Source organism: Hemiscyllium ocellatum, chromosome 8 (genome assembly GCF_020745735.1).
Source record: "Hemiscyllium ocellatum isolate sHemOce1 chromosome 8, sHemOce1.pat.X.cur, whole genome shotgun sequence".
In the NCBI taxonomy this organism is placed as follows: Eukaryota; Metazoa; Chordata; class Chondrichthyes; order Orectolobiformes; family Hemiscylliidae; genus Hemiscyllium; species Hemiscyllium ocellatum.
In genome coordinates, this window is record NC_083408.1 from 25,337,593 (window position 1) to 25,350,539 (window position 12,947).

At 41.0% G+C, this 12,947-nt stretch overlaps 1 protein-coding gene across 2 annotated transcripts in view; it reads left to right on the forward strand.

Moving 5' to 3' along the window:
* The window catches only part of rbm25b (RNA binding motif protein 25b), a 103,708-nt gene that overhangs the window by 39,744 nt on the left and 51,017 nt on the right, over window positions 1-12,947 (forward strand). The window contains exons 4-6 of one of the 2 annotated variants that reach the window (XM_060828703.1): window positions 3,421-3,468; window positions 11,192-11,374; window positions 11,897-11,954. In XM_060828703.1, coding sequence (XP_060684686.1) covers window positions 3,421-3,468; window positions 11,192-11,374; window positions 11,897-11,954 — 289 coding nt within the window. The remainder of the gene's footprint in view (window positions 1-3,420; window positions 3,469-11,191; window positions 11,375-11,896; window positions 11,955-12,947) is intronic. The other variant, XM_060828704.1, reaches the window with a different exon arrangement.

A 12,947-nucleotide genomic window follows, 5' to 3' on the forward strand; every position in this document is an offset into this window, starting at 1 on the left:
TCTGATCTCCAGCATCTGCTGACCTCACTTTTTACTCAAATGGTTGATTCACCCCCACTTTAAACAGTTTTTGTTGGAGTTATGGGTAATGCTTCCTTGTTTCCACTCACTATTTTATGAAGTGCTTCTTGACATCATGGGAGAATCTTAAAGTTCAGCCAAATTGTTCTGATTTCACTCTACTTACCCTGTTGACTCCCCATGTCATTTTAAATACCTCAATTAGGACATTCTCAATAACCTGTATTCAAAGGAGGAGTGCAAGCTTTGTCCATGCAACCATGCCTTTAAAAATTAACTGTCTTCTTCCTGGTATTGTTTTGATCAATCAGCAAAATGTTCTCGACAAGGCAGTAAAGGTGGAAAGCTCAGAACTAATGCAGCACTTCAGATGAGGTCTAACCAGAGTATTGGTGAAGTAATCCTTTGCTTTTCAGCTTTCTTGAGGTAAAGGCCAACATTCCATCACATCCATTAACATAAGACCTTTCTACCTTTAAATTTTCCCAGCACAAAATATGTTTGGTGTCGGACAGAAACTTCATAAATTCTATTTTTTCATGTTTGAAACTATCATATTTGAAAGTGCAGAAGGCCTTCTGTTAATAGACTACAAGCAGTTGCTGTGAATTAGTTAGTGGTTGGTTCATAAAGCATAAAGGCTCAGATTGAAAGGTGATAGTTCAAATGACCGTGTGCTGTTACAGGAAAAAGACATCGGGAAAGTATTTTAGTGTACGGCTGTCTGGATGCTCAATTTAAATGTTAATGTTATTGTACAACAGGGCAAAATGGTTTACTATTATATAGGATTGCAAAGGATATATAACACAGAAACAGGCCATTCACACGAACCAGTCCATGCCATTGTCATGTTTCTCTTGACCCTTTACCAATCTTTCTTCATTTCAATTTATCATTGCAAACTTTGATTCCGTTTTGCTTGTCCAGCATTCCCCTTGAGCACATGTATGCTCTTTACTTGAACCACTGACCTCTGGTAGCAAGTTCTACCTTATCTCAAAAGCAATGCTGGAAATCTGAACTAATATCACAAAATGTTGGAAATACCCAATAGGCGTGGCAGTGTTGGAGGGAGAAACAGTTCAGATTTCAGAGGTGTTATGGACTAGGCCAGACCCTCAAAACACTTTTAAGCAAGTAGCCCAGACTGTAGCTTTGCTGTTTGTTTGAGCTGAGCGTATAGTGGATATTTCTAGAGTAGCTGGTTTGGCTGCCAAATTTTAAGCAAACAATTTATTTACAAAATTATGGAATGAAATGTAACAAACCGAAAATAGAATACCAGATAGCTTACCTTCTCCAAACCCAATGTAATGATGCTGTTGTGAAAATACCTCCAACAGTCCCAATACACACGTCCCTTAGCACACAATGACTAAAAATGACACAGCCAACTTGCAGTTTGTGAAGTCAGAAGGGCAGAAAGAGAGAGAAAAGATCCTGCAGCCTTTTCCCCACTCGGCTGCCACTGAACCCACTAAAGTTCTGAACTGAATTTTTTAAAAAATCCAATGTAAATGAAGGCGAGCTACATAGCTCGCTGGCCACTACCCTTTTGGTTAGACTTTTTTTTAAGACATCAAAGTCTTAGGTTGGAGATATAAACTGTTAGGATAAACAAAAGGGCCCCAATAAAACTTTCAAACCCAGCCTAGTTGAAGTCCCCTCTCTGGGGGGGAAAAATATTAATTACCCCCTCTCTGGGGAAAAAATTCTCAAGGACATAGTAACCTTGGAAGAAGAGCCAGTATTGTGACAGACGTATGACCTTGAGCACTGATAAGAGGCCACAGTTCTGAACATTACTTCCACTCTTTCTCCTCGGATGTTGCCAGACCTCTTGAGTGTTTCCAGTCGTTCATTTTTCTATTTCAAAATTTTTTGATTTTGAGGATTAGAACCAAATTCGTGTTGAGGACTGGTTTATTTGAAATGTAGAAATGAAGTGAACAGTCTGAATGTAAAAGAAATGTTATTTCCCATTTTTGAATGCTCATAACAATTGATTTATTTTTTGTAATCACTTTCTTGCTTACGTAAGCATTCAATCCTTTCTGCAGTCTTGCTCAACACTGCCCAGGCCAGTATTAATGTGTCATGGACCCTCTGGCTACAACTCAATTTATGCCATTAAGAAGTGCTTGCGTCCAATGACGACAGGGACCTGGAAACTTTGATCTTTGAACCTAAAGTGCTGAAGTAATAATCCTATTACTGTTCTAAGTGTGACCCATTCGTGTAGAGTGAGGGAAAAATCTATCTCCTGATTGGAAACAAGCTACTTTAGTTTATTAAAAGCTGAAAGCTCGTGCAATCACTGAAGATAAATGATTTCTATAATCCCATTAAGAAGGAAAAGGAAATTAGACTGATTTAATATTATACACCTCACACTAAATGAAATATTAATGCCACTGTGTGAATATAAGTAACTAAATTGAAGTGATCCATTAATAAGTAAAAATGAAAATTCTTGCATCTCTTTCATGAATTATCTTATGGTTTCTGAACCAATCTTGGGAAAGTACACACTCTGCTTAATCTTGAGGTAAATACATCTTTCTGAAATGAGAGCCTTATAGGAACATAGGAAATGATGAGGTCAGAGATGAGCAAAATGAGCCTGTTTTATCTGAAATTTAGGAAAATTGATTTGATCTTATTAATGTAAAATTCCTCAATGAGCTGGCAGGCTGTTTTCCCTGCCTGAAGAGTCTGGAAACTATTGTTCAGTTTCAGAATAAACAGTCAACTAGTTAAGGATTCAGATGAATAGTTTCGGCATTGAGAGTAGAGATCTTTTGAATGCTCTACACAGTTGTGGGTGCTCAGTTGTTTTTTATTTCAAAATTAATGATTCTGTGTCTTTAACACAGAGAATCAAAAGATATGGAGTAGGTCGAAAACGTGCAGAGGTGACAATTAGCAATGGTCTTGTGAATCAGAGAGCAGATGAGGGCTTTTGTTTTTAGATGTTCTTAACAGTTTTCAGTAAAATCTGGCAGTATAAATTGAAATGGGTGAAAACGTAAACTCAAAGGCATTTTTGCAGTTCGGAGAGAAAAAAAAGTTAAGATGAACACGACCATATTTGATGTTTGAGTTGTAATTTGAGCTCTGTTTGAAGTGAACATCCTTGGCAAAACCACCTTTTTAAAACTTCTTAATTTTCAGTTATATCCATTGATAAGTTGTTCCATTTTCAGAGGGGTTTATCTGGAAACGTTGGTACCTTCATTTATTAGTGCATGCAAATAGATTAACAACAGACTAGGATCAGTTTAGAATAGGAAGTGTCATTTGTAAAATTGTCTTCCATGTGTGACAAAAACTTATTCCCATGTTCTGTAAGATATGTTGTATTTATACTGTTGTTGTCTCCCTCCCCCTTTTCAGGTCTCCATGCTGTACACCATGAACCGTTGCCCAACAGAGGGCAAACAGGTAACCTGTTCTGGGACCGCTGCCATTGGCAGTTTATAACTGAACATTAATCATTGTATGAAATCCGTTCCTTTTGCCCTTTTCTCCTATTTCCCTGAACACCTTTTTTAATTACTCAGTGAAATCACCAGGCACCCTTGCTGAACTTGGAGATTCCATGTGTAGAATTATGGGCACTAACTCCTCACACCAAATATTTTATTTTAACAAAAACAGAAGGGCATCTTGTATGTAATCAGAATTAATTCTTGGCATTAGTCATATACAGTTGAGAACATGATAAAATTTAAGAGAACTACTGGTAGAAAAATGGAAATTAACAAATATGGCAACAGGGCAAGAGGTAATACCAAAACAGAATTAGGCCAAATGTCCTGTTTCTGTGCTATGATTTCAATGTAATTCTGTGTTTCAAGTATGATGCTCAAAGTGCCATATTTTTAAGGTGAATTAAAATAACACAATCAGAAACTTGAGGTCACACTTGTTGTGACTGAATGGCGGTCTGGGCAGCTGGTATGACATGTGTTTGGTCTGCCCAGTGCAGAGATGAGCACATTGTGAGCAGCGAATATGATCTCCTAAATTGGAAAGTATTCATATGTTACTTTCATCTAGAAGAAATGTTCGGACCTTGGGAGGAGGCGAAAGAGCAGGTTTAGATGCTCAAATACATGCTGTGGGGAAGGGCTGTTCGGGTGAGATTGAGGAGTGCAACAGGTGGGCATGGCCCTTTGGAGTACTGAGAGGGGAGGAGACAATGATTTGATAATGGCATCTTGAAGGTGGCAGAAATGACAGGCTGATTTGAAGAATGCAGAGGCCATTGTTTTGTGAGAAAAAGAGCAAGAGAGCTGTTTTCTCAAGTTGAAAGCAGAAGTCCAAGAACACTAATGGACATGGCTGAGTGCCGTCGACCAGAATTAGGGGAGATCCTTCGCTTGTTGAAACATGGAAGCACTATTATAGAAAGTTAGAACAAGTGATAGAAATAGAGAAACTGGGAGAATAGAATTCTTCCAGGAACAAGTGTTGTCAACAGATTTTGGTTGATTGAAGAAATGGACAAAGCTTCCAGTCCTGTTAGATCCCAGTTGCAACCTTCCAGCCTCCTCCCTGCTGAAACATCAGGAAAACTCGATATAAGACTTCCCAGTTGACTATGAATTTTCTCTAAGTCAGAATTTAGTGTTCCATAATTAGGTTGAAACTGCATTGTAAAACTTGGCTAAGTGGATTCTGTTACTGTGTGCAAATGGCTAATTTATGGTAATTGTGTAAGTTACTTTGTGGCAATCAAGAGTCAATGTTCTTAATATATATTGCAGATGCTTGTTCTTTGACAAGTTGTTCAGTTTTTGTTAAAGGACAATGGTGCATTGATAAATATTCTAATCTTAAATGATGGAAACGTTGAGACATAATTTGGGCTATGATATTATTCAGACGGACTGTGGAGATAATTGTGGGTTAGCCATGGTGAGACCGCTAAATGTAGAAATTATGGACAAGATATTTTATAGGAATTAAACTAACTTGACTTTGCAGCTCAGCTGCTTCTCATTTTAATTTTCTTGTTTTTCATTGTGGAATTTTCAACATTTCTAGCTCCCAATTTTTGGAATGACAAAACTATGTACTCTATTCCAGTTGATCCATCCATTTTGTAGTCTTAGCATAACCTCACCAGAATTGTTTAATTTTTAGGCTTACAATACGCTGGAAGATGTAAACATGTTCAAAAGCCTCACCACGTTATAACATTGACAGGATGGAATCCATTTAGTTCTATCTCTGGCTTTGAGACTGTATGTTTTTTTCATAGAATTCATACAGTGTGGAAGCAGGCCATTGGGTCCATTGAGGTTACAGTGACCCTTTGAAGAGCATCCCATTCTAACCCATTGCTAACCACTGAGCCATTGTGCTGTCCCACTTTTTTTATTGAACACTATTCCACAAATCCAGCAAAATACCCACAATTGATGCTTCTCCATACTTTACCTTCATATGCAGCATTGTATTCTATCCTGAACTTGTTAAGTTTTAAAGTTTTATTGGCAATTTTAGAAGCAGAGCTTTTGATTAGCCTTCTGAAACTTAAATAAACAAATTGCATCTTGCATTCTGGGATGCATTTTAGATTTGTGGTGTTCTCAACCATACAAATGGGAAACTTCTTTTTATCTCCTTTTTTGTGCTACATATCTCTGCTTTTTTTGTCTGTGTTCCTACTGTCTCCTTTGTCAGTTCGTTCCATCTATTCTTCTCCTTGACAATGAGCAGTGCCTCAATCGATCTCTATTCCTTTACATCTGTTTGTGCTCACCATTGCTTTTGCTTTTCGTCTCCCTGTATTTATTTCAGTTTTTCACTTTTATTTCCGACTGTATACACTTCACACTCTTAGAATCATAGAGATGTACAGCATGGAAATAGACCCTTCGGTCCTACCCATCCAAGCCGACCCAATCTTGTCCCACCTGCCAGAACCTGGCCCATATCCCTCCAAAGCCTTCCTATTCATATACCCATCCAACTGCCTCTTAAATGTTGCAATTGTAACAGCCACCACCACTTCCTCTGGCAGCTCATTACATGCACGTACCACCCTCTGTGTGAAAAGGTTGCCCCTTAGGTCTCTTTTATATCTTTCCCCTCTCACCCCAAACCTATGCCCTCTAGTTCTGGACTTCCCGACTCCAGGGAAAAGACTTTATTTACCCTATCCATGCCCCTCATAATTTTGTAAACCTCTATAAGGTCACCCCTCAGCCTCCGATGCTCCAGGGAAAACAGCCCCAGCCTGTTCAGATCCTCCAACCCTGGCAACATCCTTGTAAATCTCTTCTGAACCCTTTCAAGTTTCACAACATCTTTCCGATAGGAAGGAGACCAGAATTGCACACAATATTCCAACAGTGGTCTAACCAATGTCCTGTACAGCCACAACATGACCTCCCAACTCCTGTACTCAACTCTGACCAATAAAGGAAAGCATACCAAACGCCGCCTTCACTATCCTATCTACCTGCAACTCCACTTTGAAGGAGCTATGAACCTGCACTCCAAGGTCTCTTTGTTCAGCAACACTCCCTAGGACCTTACCATTTAAGTGTATAAGTCTGCTAAGATTTGCTTTCTCAAAATGCAGCACCTCGCATTTATCTGAATTAAATTCCATCTGCCACCTCTCAGCCCATTGGCCCATCTGGTCCAGATCCTGTTGTAATCTGAAGTAACCCTCTTCGCTGTCCACTACACCTCCAATATTGGTGTCATCTGCAAACTTACTAACTGTACCTCTTATGCTCGCATCCAAATCGTTTATGTAAATGACAAAAAGTAGAGGACCTAGCATCGATCCTTGTGGCACTCCACTGGTCACAGGCCTCCAGTCTGAAAAACAACCCTCCACCACCACCCTCTGTCTTCTACCTTTGAGCCAGTTCTGTATCCAAATGGCTAGTTCTCCCTGTATTCCATGAGATCTAACCTTGCTAATCAGTCTCCCAAAGGGAACCTTGTCGAATGCCTTACTGAAGTCCATATGGGTCACATCTACTGCTCTGCCCTTGTCAATCTTTGTTTCTTCAAAAACTCAGTGAAGTTTGTGAGACATGATTTCCCACGCACAAAGCCATGTTGACTATCCCTAATCAGTCCTTGCCTTTCCAAATACATGTACATCCAGTCCCTCAGGATTCCCTCCAACAACTTGCCCACCACCGAGGTCAGGCTCACCAGTCTACAGTTCCTTGGCTTGTCCTTGCCCTTCTTAAATAGTGGCACCACGTTTGCCAACCTCCGGTCTTCCAGCACCTCACCTGTGACTATCGATGATATCAATATCTCAGCAAGAGGCCCAGCAATCACTTCTCTAGCTTCCCACAGAGTTCGAGGGTACACCTGATCATGTCCTGGGGATTTATCCACTTTTAACCGTTTCAAGACATCTAGCACTTCCTCCTCTGTAATCTGGACATTTTACAAGATGTCACCATCTATTTCCCTACAATCTATATCTTCCATATCCTTTTCCACAGTCAATACTAATGCAAAATATTCATTTAGTGTCTCCCCCATTTTCTATGGCTCCACACAAATGCCGCCTTGCTGATCTTTGAGGGGCCCTATTCTCTCCCTAGTTACCCCTTTGTCCTTTAATATAAACCCTTTGGATTCTCCTTAATTCTAATTGCCAAAGCTATCTTATGTCCCTGTTTTGCCCTCCTGATTTCCCTCTTAAGTATACTCTACTTCCTTTATACTTTTCTAAGGATTCACTTGATCTATCCTGTCTATACCTGACATATGCTTCCTTCTTTTTCTTAACCAAACCCTCAATTTCTTTAGTCATCCAGCATTCCCTATACCTACCAGCCTTCCCTTTCACCCTGACAGGAATATACTTTCTCTGGATTCTTGTTATCTCATTCTTGAAAGCTTCCCATTTTCCAGCCGTCCCTTTAACTGCGAACATCTGCCTCCAATCAGCTTTCAAAAGTTCTTGCCTAATATCGTCAAAATTGGCCTTTCTCCAATTTAGAACTTCAACTTTTAGATCTGGTTGATCTTTTTCCATCACTATTTTCAATCTAATAGAATTATGGTCGCTGGCCCCAAAGATGCTCCCCTACCGACACCTCGGTCACCTGCCCTGCCTTATTTCCCAAGAGTAGGTCAAGCTTTGCACCTTCTCTAGTAGGTACGTCCACACACTGAATCAGAAAATTCTTGTACACAGTTAAGAAATTCCTCTCCATCTAAACCTTTAACACAATGGCAGTCCCAGTCGATGTTTGGAAAGTTAAAATCCCCTACTATAACTACCCCATTATTCTTCCAGATAGCTGAGATCTCCTTACAAGTTTGTTTCTCAATTTCCCTCTGGCTATTAGGGGGCTATAATACAATCCCAGTAAGGTGATCATCCCTTTCTTATTTCTTAGTTCCGCCCAAATAAATTCCTTGGATGTACTTCCAGGAATATCCTCCCTCAGCACAGCTGTAATGCTATCCCTTATCAAAATTGCCACTCCCACTCCTCTTTTGCCTCCCTTTCTATCCTTCCTGTAGCATTTGTATCCTGAAACATTAAGCTGCCAGTCCTGCCCATCCCTGAGCCGTGTTTCCGCAGTTGCTATGATATCCCAGTCCCATGTTCCTAACTATGCCCTGAGTTCATTTACCTTCCCTATTGAGCCTCTTGCATTGAAATAAATGCAGTTCAATTTGGCTCAGTTATGTTTTCAGCTGTACCTGTCTCAGATCGATCTCTTTCCTCACTATCTCTCTGAGTACCCCCCCCACCTTACTAGTTTAAATCCTCCCAAGCAGTTCTCGCAAATTTCTCTGCCGGTATATTAGTCCCCTTCCAACTTAGGTGCAATGCATCCTCCTTGTACAGGTCACTTCTACCCCGAAAGAGTTTCCAATGATCCAAAAATGTGAATCCTTTCCCATACACCAGCTCCTCAGCCATGCATTCATCTGCTCTATCCTCCTATTCCTGCCCTCACTAGCTCGTAACACTGGGAGTAATCCAGATATTACTACCCTTCAGGACCTCCTTTTTAAATTTCTGCCGAACTCTCTGTAATCTCCCTTCAGAATCTCAACCTTTTCCCTTCCAATATCATTGATTCCAATGTGGACAATGACTTCCTGCTGGCCCCTCTTCCCCCGTGAGAACATTCTGCACCCTCTCTGAGACACCCTTGATCTTGGCACCAGGGAAACAACACACCATTCTGCTTTTTCTCTGCTGGCCACAGAAATGTCTGTCTGTACCTCAGACGACAGAATCCCCTAACACAGTTGATCTCTTGGAAGCCAACGTACACCTCACTGCATTAGAGCGAGTCTCAATACCAGAAACTTGGCTGTTCGTGCTACGTTCCCCTGAGAATCCATCGTCCCCTATATTTTCCAAAACAGCATACCTGTTTGAAATGAGTATATCCACAAAAGATTCCTGCCTACCTCTCTTACCCTCCCTGGAGTTAACCCATCTGTGACTGTATCTGAGACCCCCCCCCCCCACCCAATATAACTGCCATCCATCACATACTGTTGCGGATTCCTCATCGCTTCTACCTGTCCCTCTAACCGATCCACTCGATCTAATAAGATTCGCATCCAACAGCATTTATGGCAGATATAATACGCGGTAACCCTTAAACTCTCTTTAAACTCCCACATCTGACAAGAAGTACATATCACTGCAAAGGCCATTTTTGCTGCTTCACAATCTACAGACCCAGAAAATAACACCATCTTATTCCTCTAGAAACACTGCCCCAGGTTAAATTAATAGCTATAGCTTATATTTTAAGTTTAATCAAGAGACTTATCTTCAAAAACTTATAATCAAGAAAGAATCCACTATACTCACTACTGCAGCCTTTCTCTTGGACAGACTTAAAACAACGATGAACTTATTTGATTGTGTGCTGTGAACTTCGCTGAACAGTTCTTCCAAGATTAGTTGTGAATTTCACTGTTTGTTAATTTTCCCAGATGCACTCTGATGTCCAGCAATAGACAAATTCAGACAGCGAAGGCAGTAACTGTGCAGGGTCTCTGTCTGTCTGTCTGTCTGCTGTCCCTCGCGCGCGCCCTCCCTCTGTCTGTCGCTCTCCCCCTCTGTCTGTCGCTCTCCCCCTCTGTCTGTCGCTCTCCCCCTCTGTCTGTCGCTCTCCCCCTCTGTCTGTCGCTCTCCCCCTCTGTCTGTCGCTCTCCCCCTCTGTCTGTCGCTCTCCCCCTCTGTCTGTCGCTCTCCCCCTCTGTCTGTCGCTCTCCCCCTCTGTCTGTCGCTCTCCCCCTCTGTCTGTCGCTCTCCCCCTCTGTCTGTCTGTCGCTCTCCCCCTCTGTCTGTCGCTCTCCCCCTCTGTCTGTCGCTCTCCCCCTCTGTCTGTCGCTCTCCCCCTCTGTCTGTCGCTCTCCCCCCCTCTGTCTGTCGCTCTCCCCCTCTGTCTGTCGCTCACACTGGCACTGTCCTCACCATGTGCTTCCTTTGTCTGCGCTTCTCCCTTTTTAACTGCTGTTGTTTTGACCTTTTGTTTCCAAAGTTCCAAAACAATGCAATGGTATATAAAACAGTAACTGCTGCTCACCTCCAACACCTAAAATACCTCAAAAAAAAGGAGCAGCTCTTATAGCCAGAATTTTTTCCTGTCCTCCATCTTAAATTACCCAGAATCCTCTCCCACTTTTGTCACTGTCCATTTTCTCTCTCTCCTTTTACGGTTTATAACATTAGTGCTTTTCTTTTGTTCCTCTGTAGCCTTTCCTTTCCTTCATTCTTTGCAGCCTCCACACATAGGTTGGTTCAGAAAGGAGTATTATATCTCATTCTATCGGGAAAAATTGATAGATTCTCAGGCAATCAGAGTAACCACTTCATAACTCTGTTTTGACCAATTAAGAGTATGAAATCTATCCATTACGATTCTTGTAACAAAAACTGAACTATATAAGGATGTCAAATTGCCATTCTGCTGCAACTTTAGATCCACTTCCTCTAATGTTCACAATTTGCAGTATTCTGCATAGCTTACTATGATGAAATTCGTACAGGAACATTGGACTGTGGTATCAATAAGTTCAGAAAACTGGCATCCTTTATACCTTGATATAATCTTGAACCAGTATTACCACATTGCACAAAGGATTGTCTTCGATGTTTCTATTTCTTGAATAATAGATTCAAACATTGCAGTGTTTTACACAGGTTCTGGTACCAACCTCTGTACCCATGGTTGGAAAGCATATTGGACCAAGGAAAGACCATTCTAGTCAGAGGAGCCGTGATAGTGATGAAAACAGTGGTCCAACTACAACGGTGTTCGTTGGCAATATCTCCGAGAAAGCTTCAGATATGCTAATCAGGCAGTTGCTTGCAGTAAGTTTCCTTTTGTAATGTCATATGGAGAACATCGTAAAATTTAGTGTTGCAGTTGTCTCCCTAATGCGTAATTGACTTAGGCTGAGTTATGGTGCTGTGTGTGGCCGCTGTGCCTAGATGGTAATGGCACATCTAAGAACACAAATCTTTGTTCTTGGGCTACCTAACCATTGAGATAAGTCAGTAGAAATGAATTCTACCCTTTCTTCAAACAAATATCTATCCTGTCTTCCTGTACCAAGTCCTGGCTCCAATGCCTCAGTTTCATTCTCCTTTTCAAGTAGAGATGATGCTGTATTGATGTTTGTGCCTCCCATCCCAGATTGCTAAAGCACAAATTGAAATGCCTGGTTTGCATTGTTAGAAAATAAACTGTGGTGAATTGCTCTTTGTTTACTTGTGGATTACAGCTCATGTGTGGACTTGACAAAATGGTTTCTCATAATGTTTTACAGCATTGTTATAAAAGCTGACATTCATTTGGTAAACAACATGGTAATAATCATCTCCAATTTTCAGAAATGCGGCTTGGTTTTAAGCTGGAAGAGAGTGCAAGGAGCTTCAGGAAAGTTGCAAGGTATGTATAGTTTGTACTGAGTTATATAATGAGTTGGAATTCACCAAGTGAGTCTATAGCCTACTTTAGACTGTTTGTAAGTATATTACTTGTACATTATCCATTTGAATCTTTTGTTTCATTTGTTCGTGGTATGTGCGTAACTGGCTGGGCTGGTTTGAAGTTTAACAAAAACTTATTCCAAAATGCCATGTTGAGTGGTGGGCCATGGTGCTTCCCACAGATGACTTCCTGTGCATTCCTGCTGGTTTCTCTGCTAAGGTGTTGGAAGCTATTGAGTATATAGGCTGCCTCTCAAGAGCAATTCCTTTCAGACTATTGTGGTGACTCCCAAATAAAACATCATGATTAGGTTGATTAACCTTTCACCCAAAAGTTAAACTAAGCCCCTTAGTGACTGGTGGTTCATCATATTACTGGGATTGTGATTTATTACTGATATCAAACTGACATGTAAATGTTGACCTGGCACTTTTCAGATAAATGGAGGGATTTTCTCATGAGGTACTACCTTTACCCAGAGAAGGTAGGCAGAAATTTTCCCCTCAAATTCATGAGGTAAATGGAATGCGCTATTCTTTTGACAGAGAATACAGAGGAACCTGTTAATCTGGCTTCGATTATCGAAATTTCAGATTATCCGAACAAGATCGCGACGCTTGGCTAAACTGTTACCCGGCATTCGATTTTCTGAACAAAATACTCCCTGCCAGTGTCCTTCAGATAATTGAGGCTCCTCTGTTTGCCACTGTCAGCAGGGAATTGATGCAAAGTTAATTATAAAACCCAAATGTTGTTATCTCATTGCACTACTTTGTTCACTAGTTTTGCAGGACCTGTTAGAATCATAAGGATCAAAAATAGAAGCTGCTGAAAACACTCAGCAGGTCAGGCAGCATCTGTGGAGAGAATTGAGTTCTGAGGAATAGTCACTTGACCTGAAACGCTTACCCTGATTTCTCTCCATTGATGCTGTCAGACCTGCTGAACTTT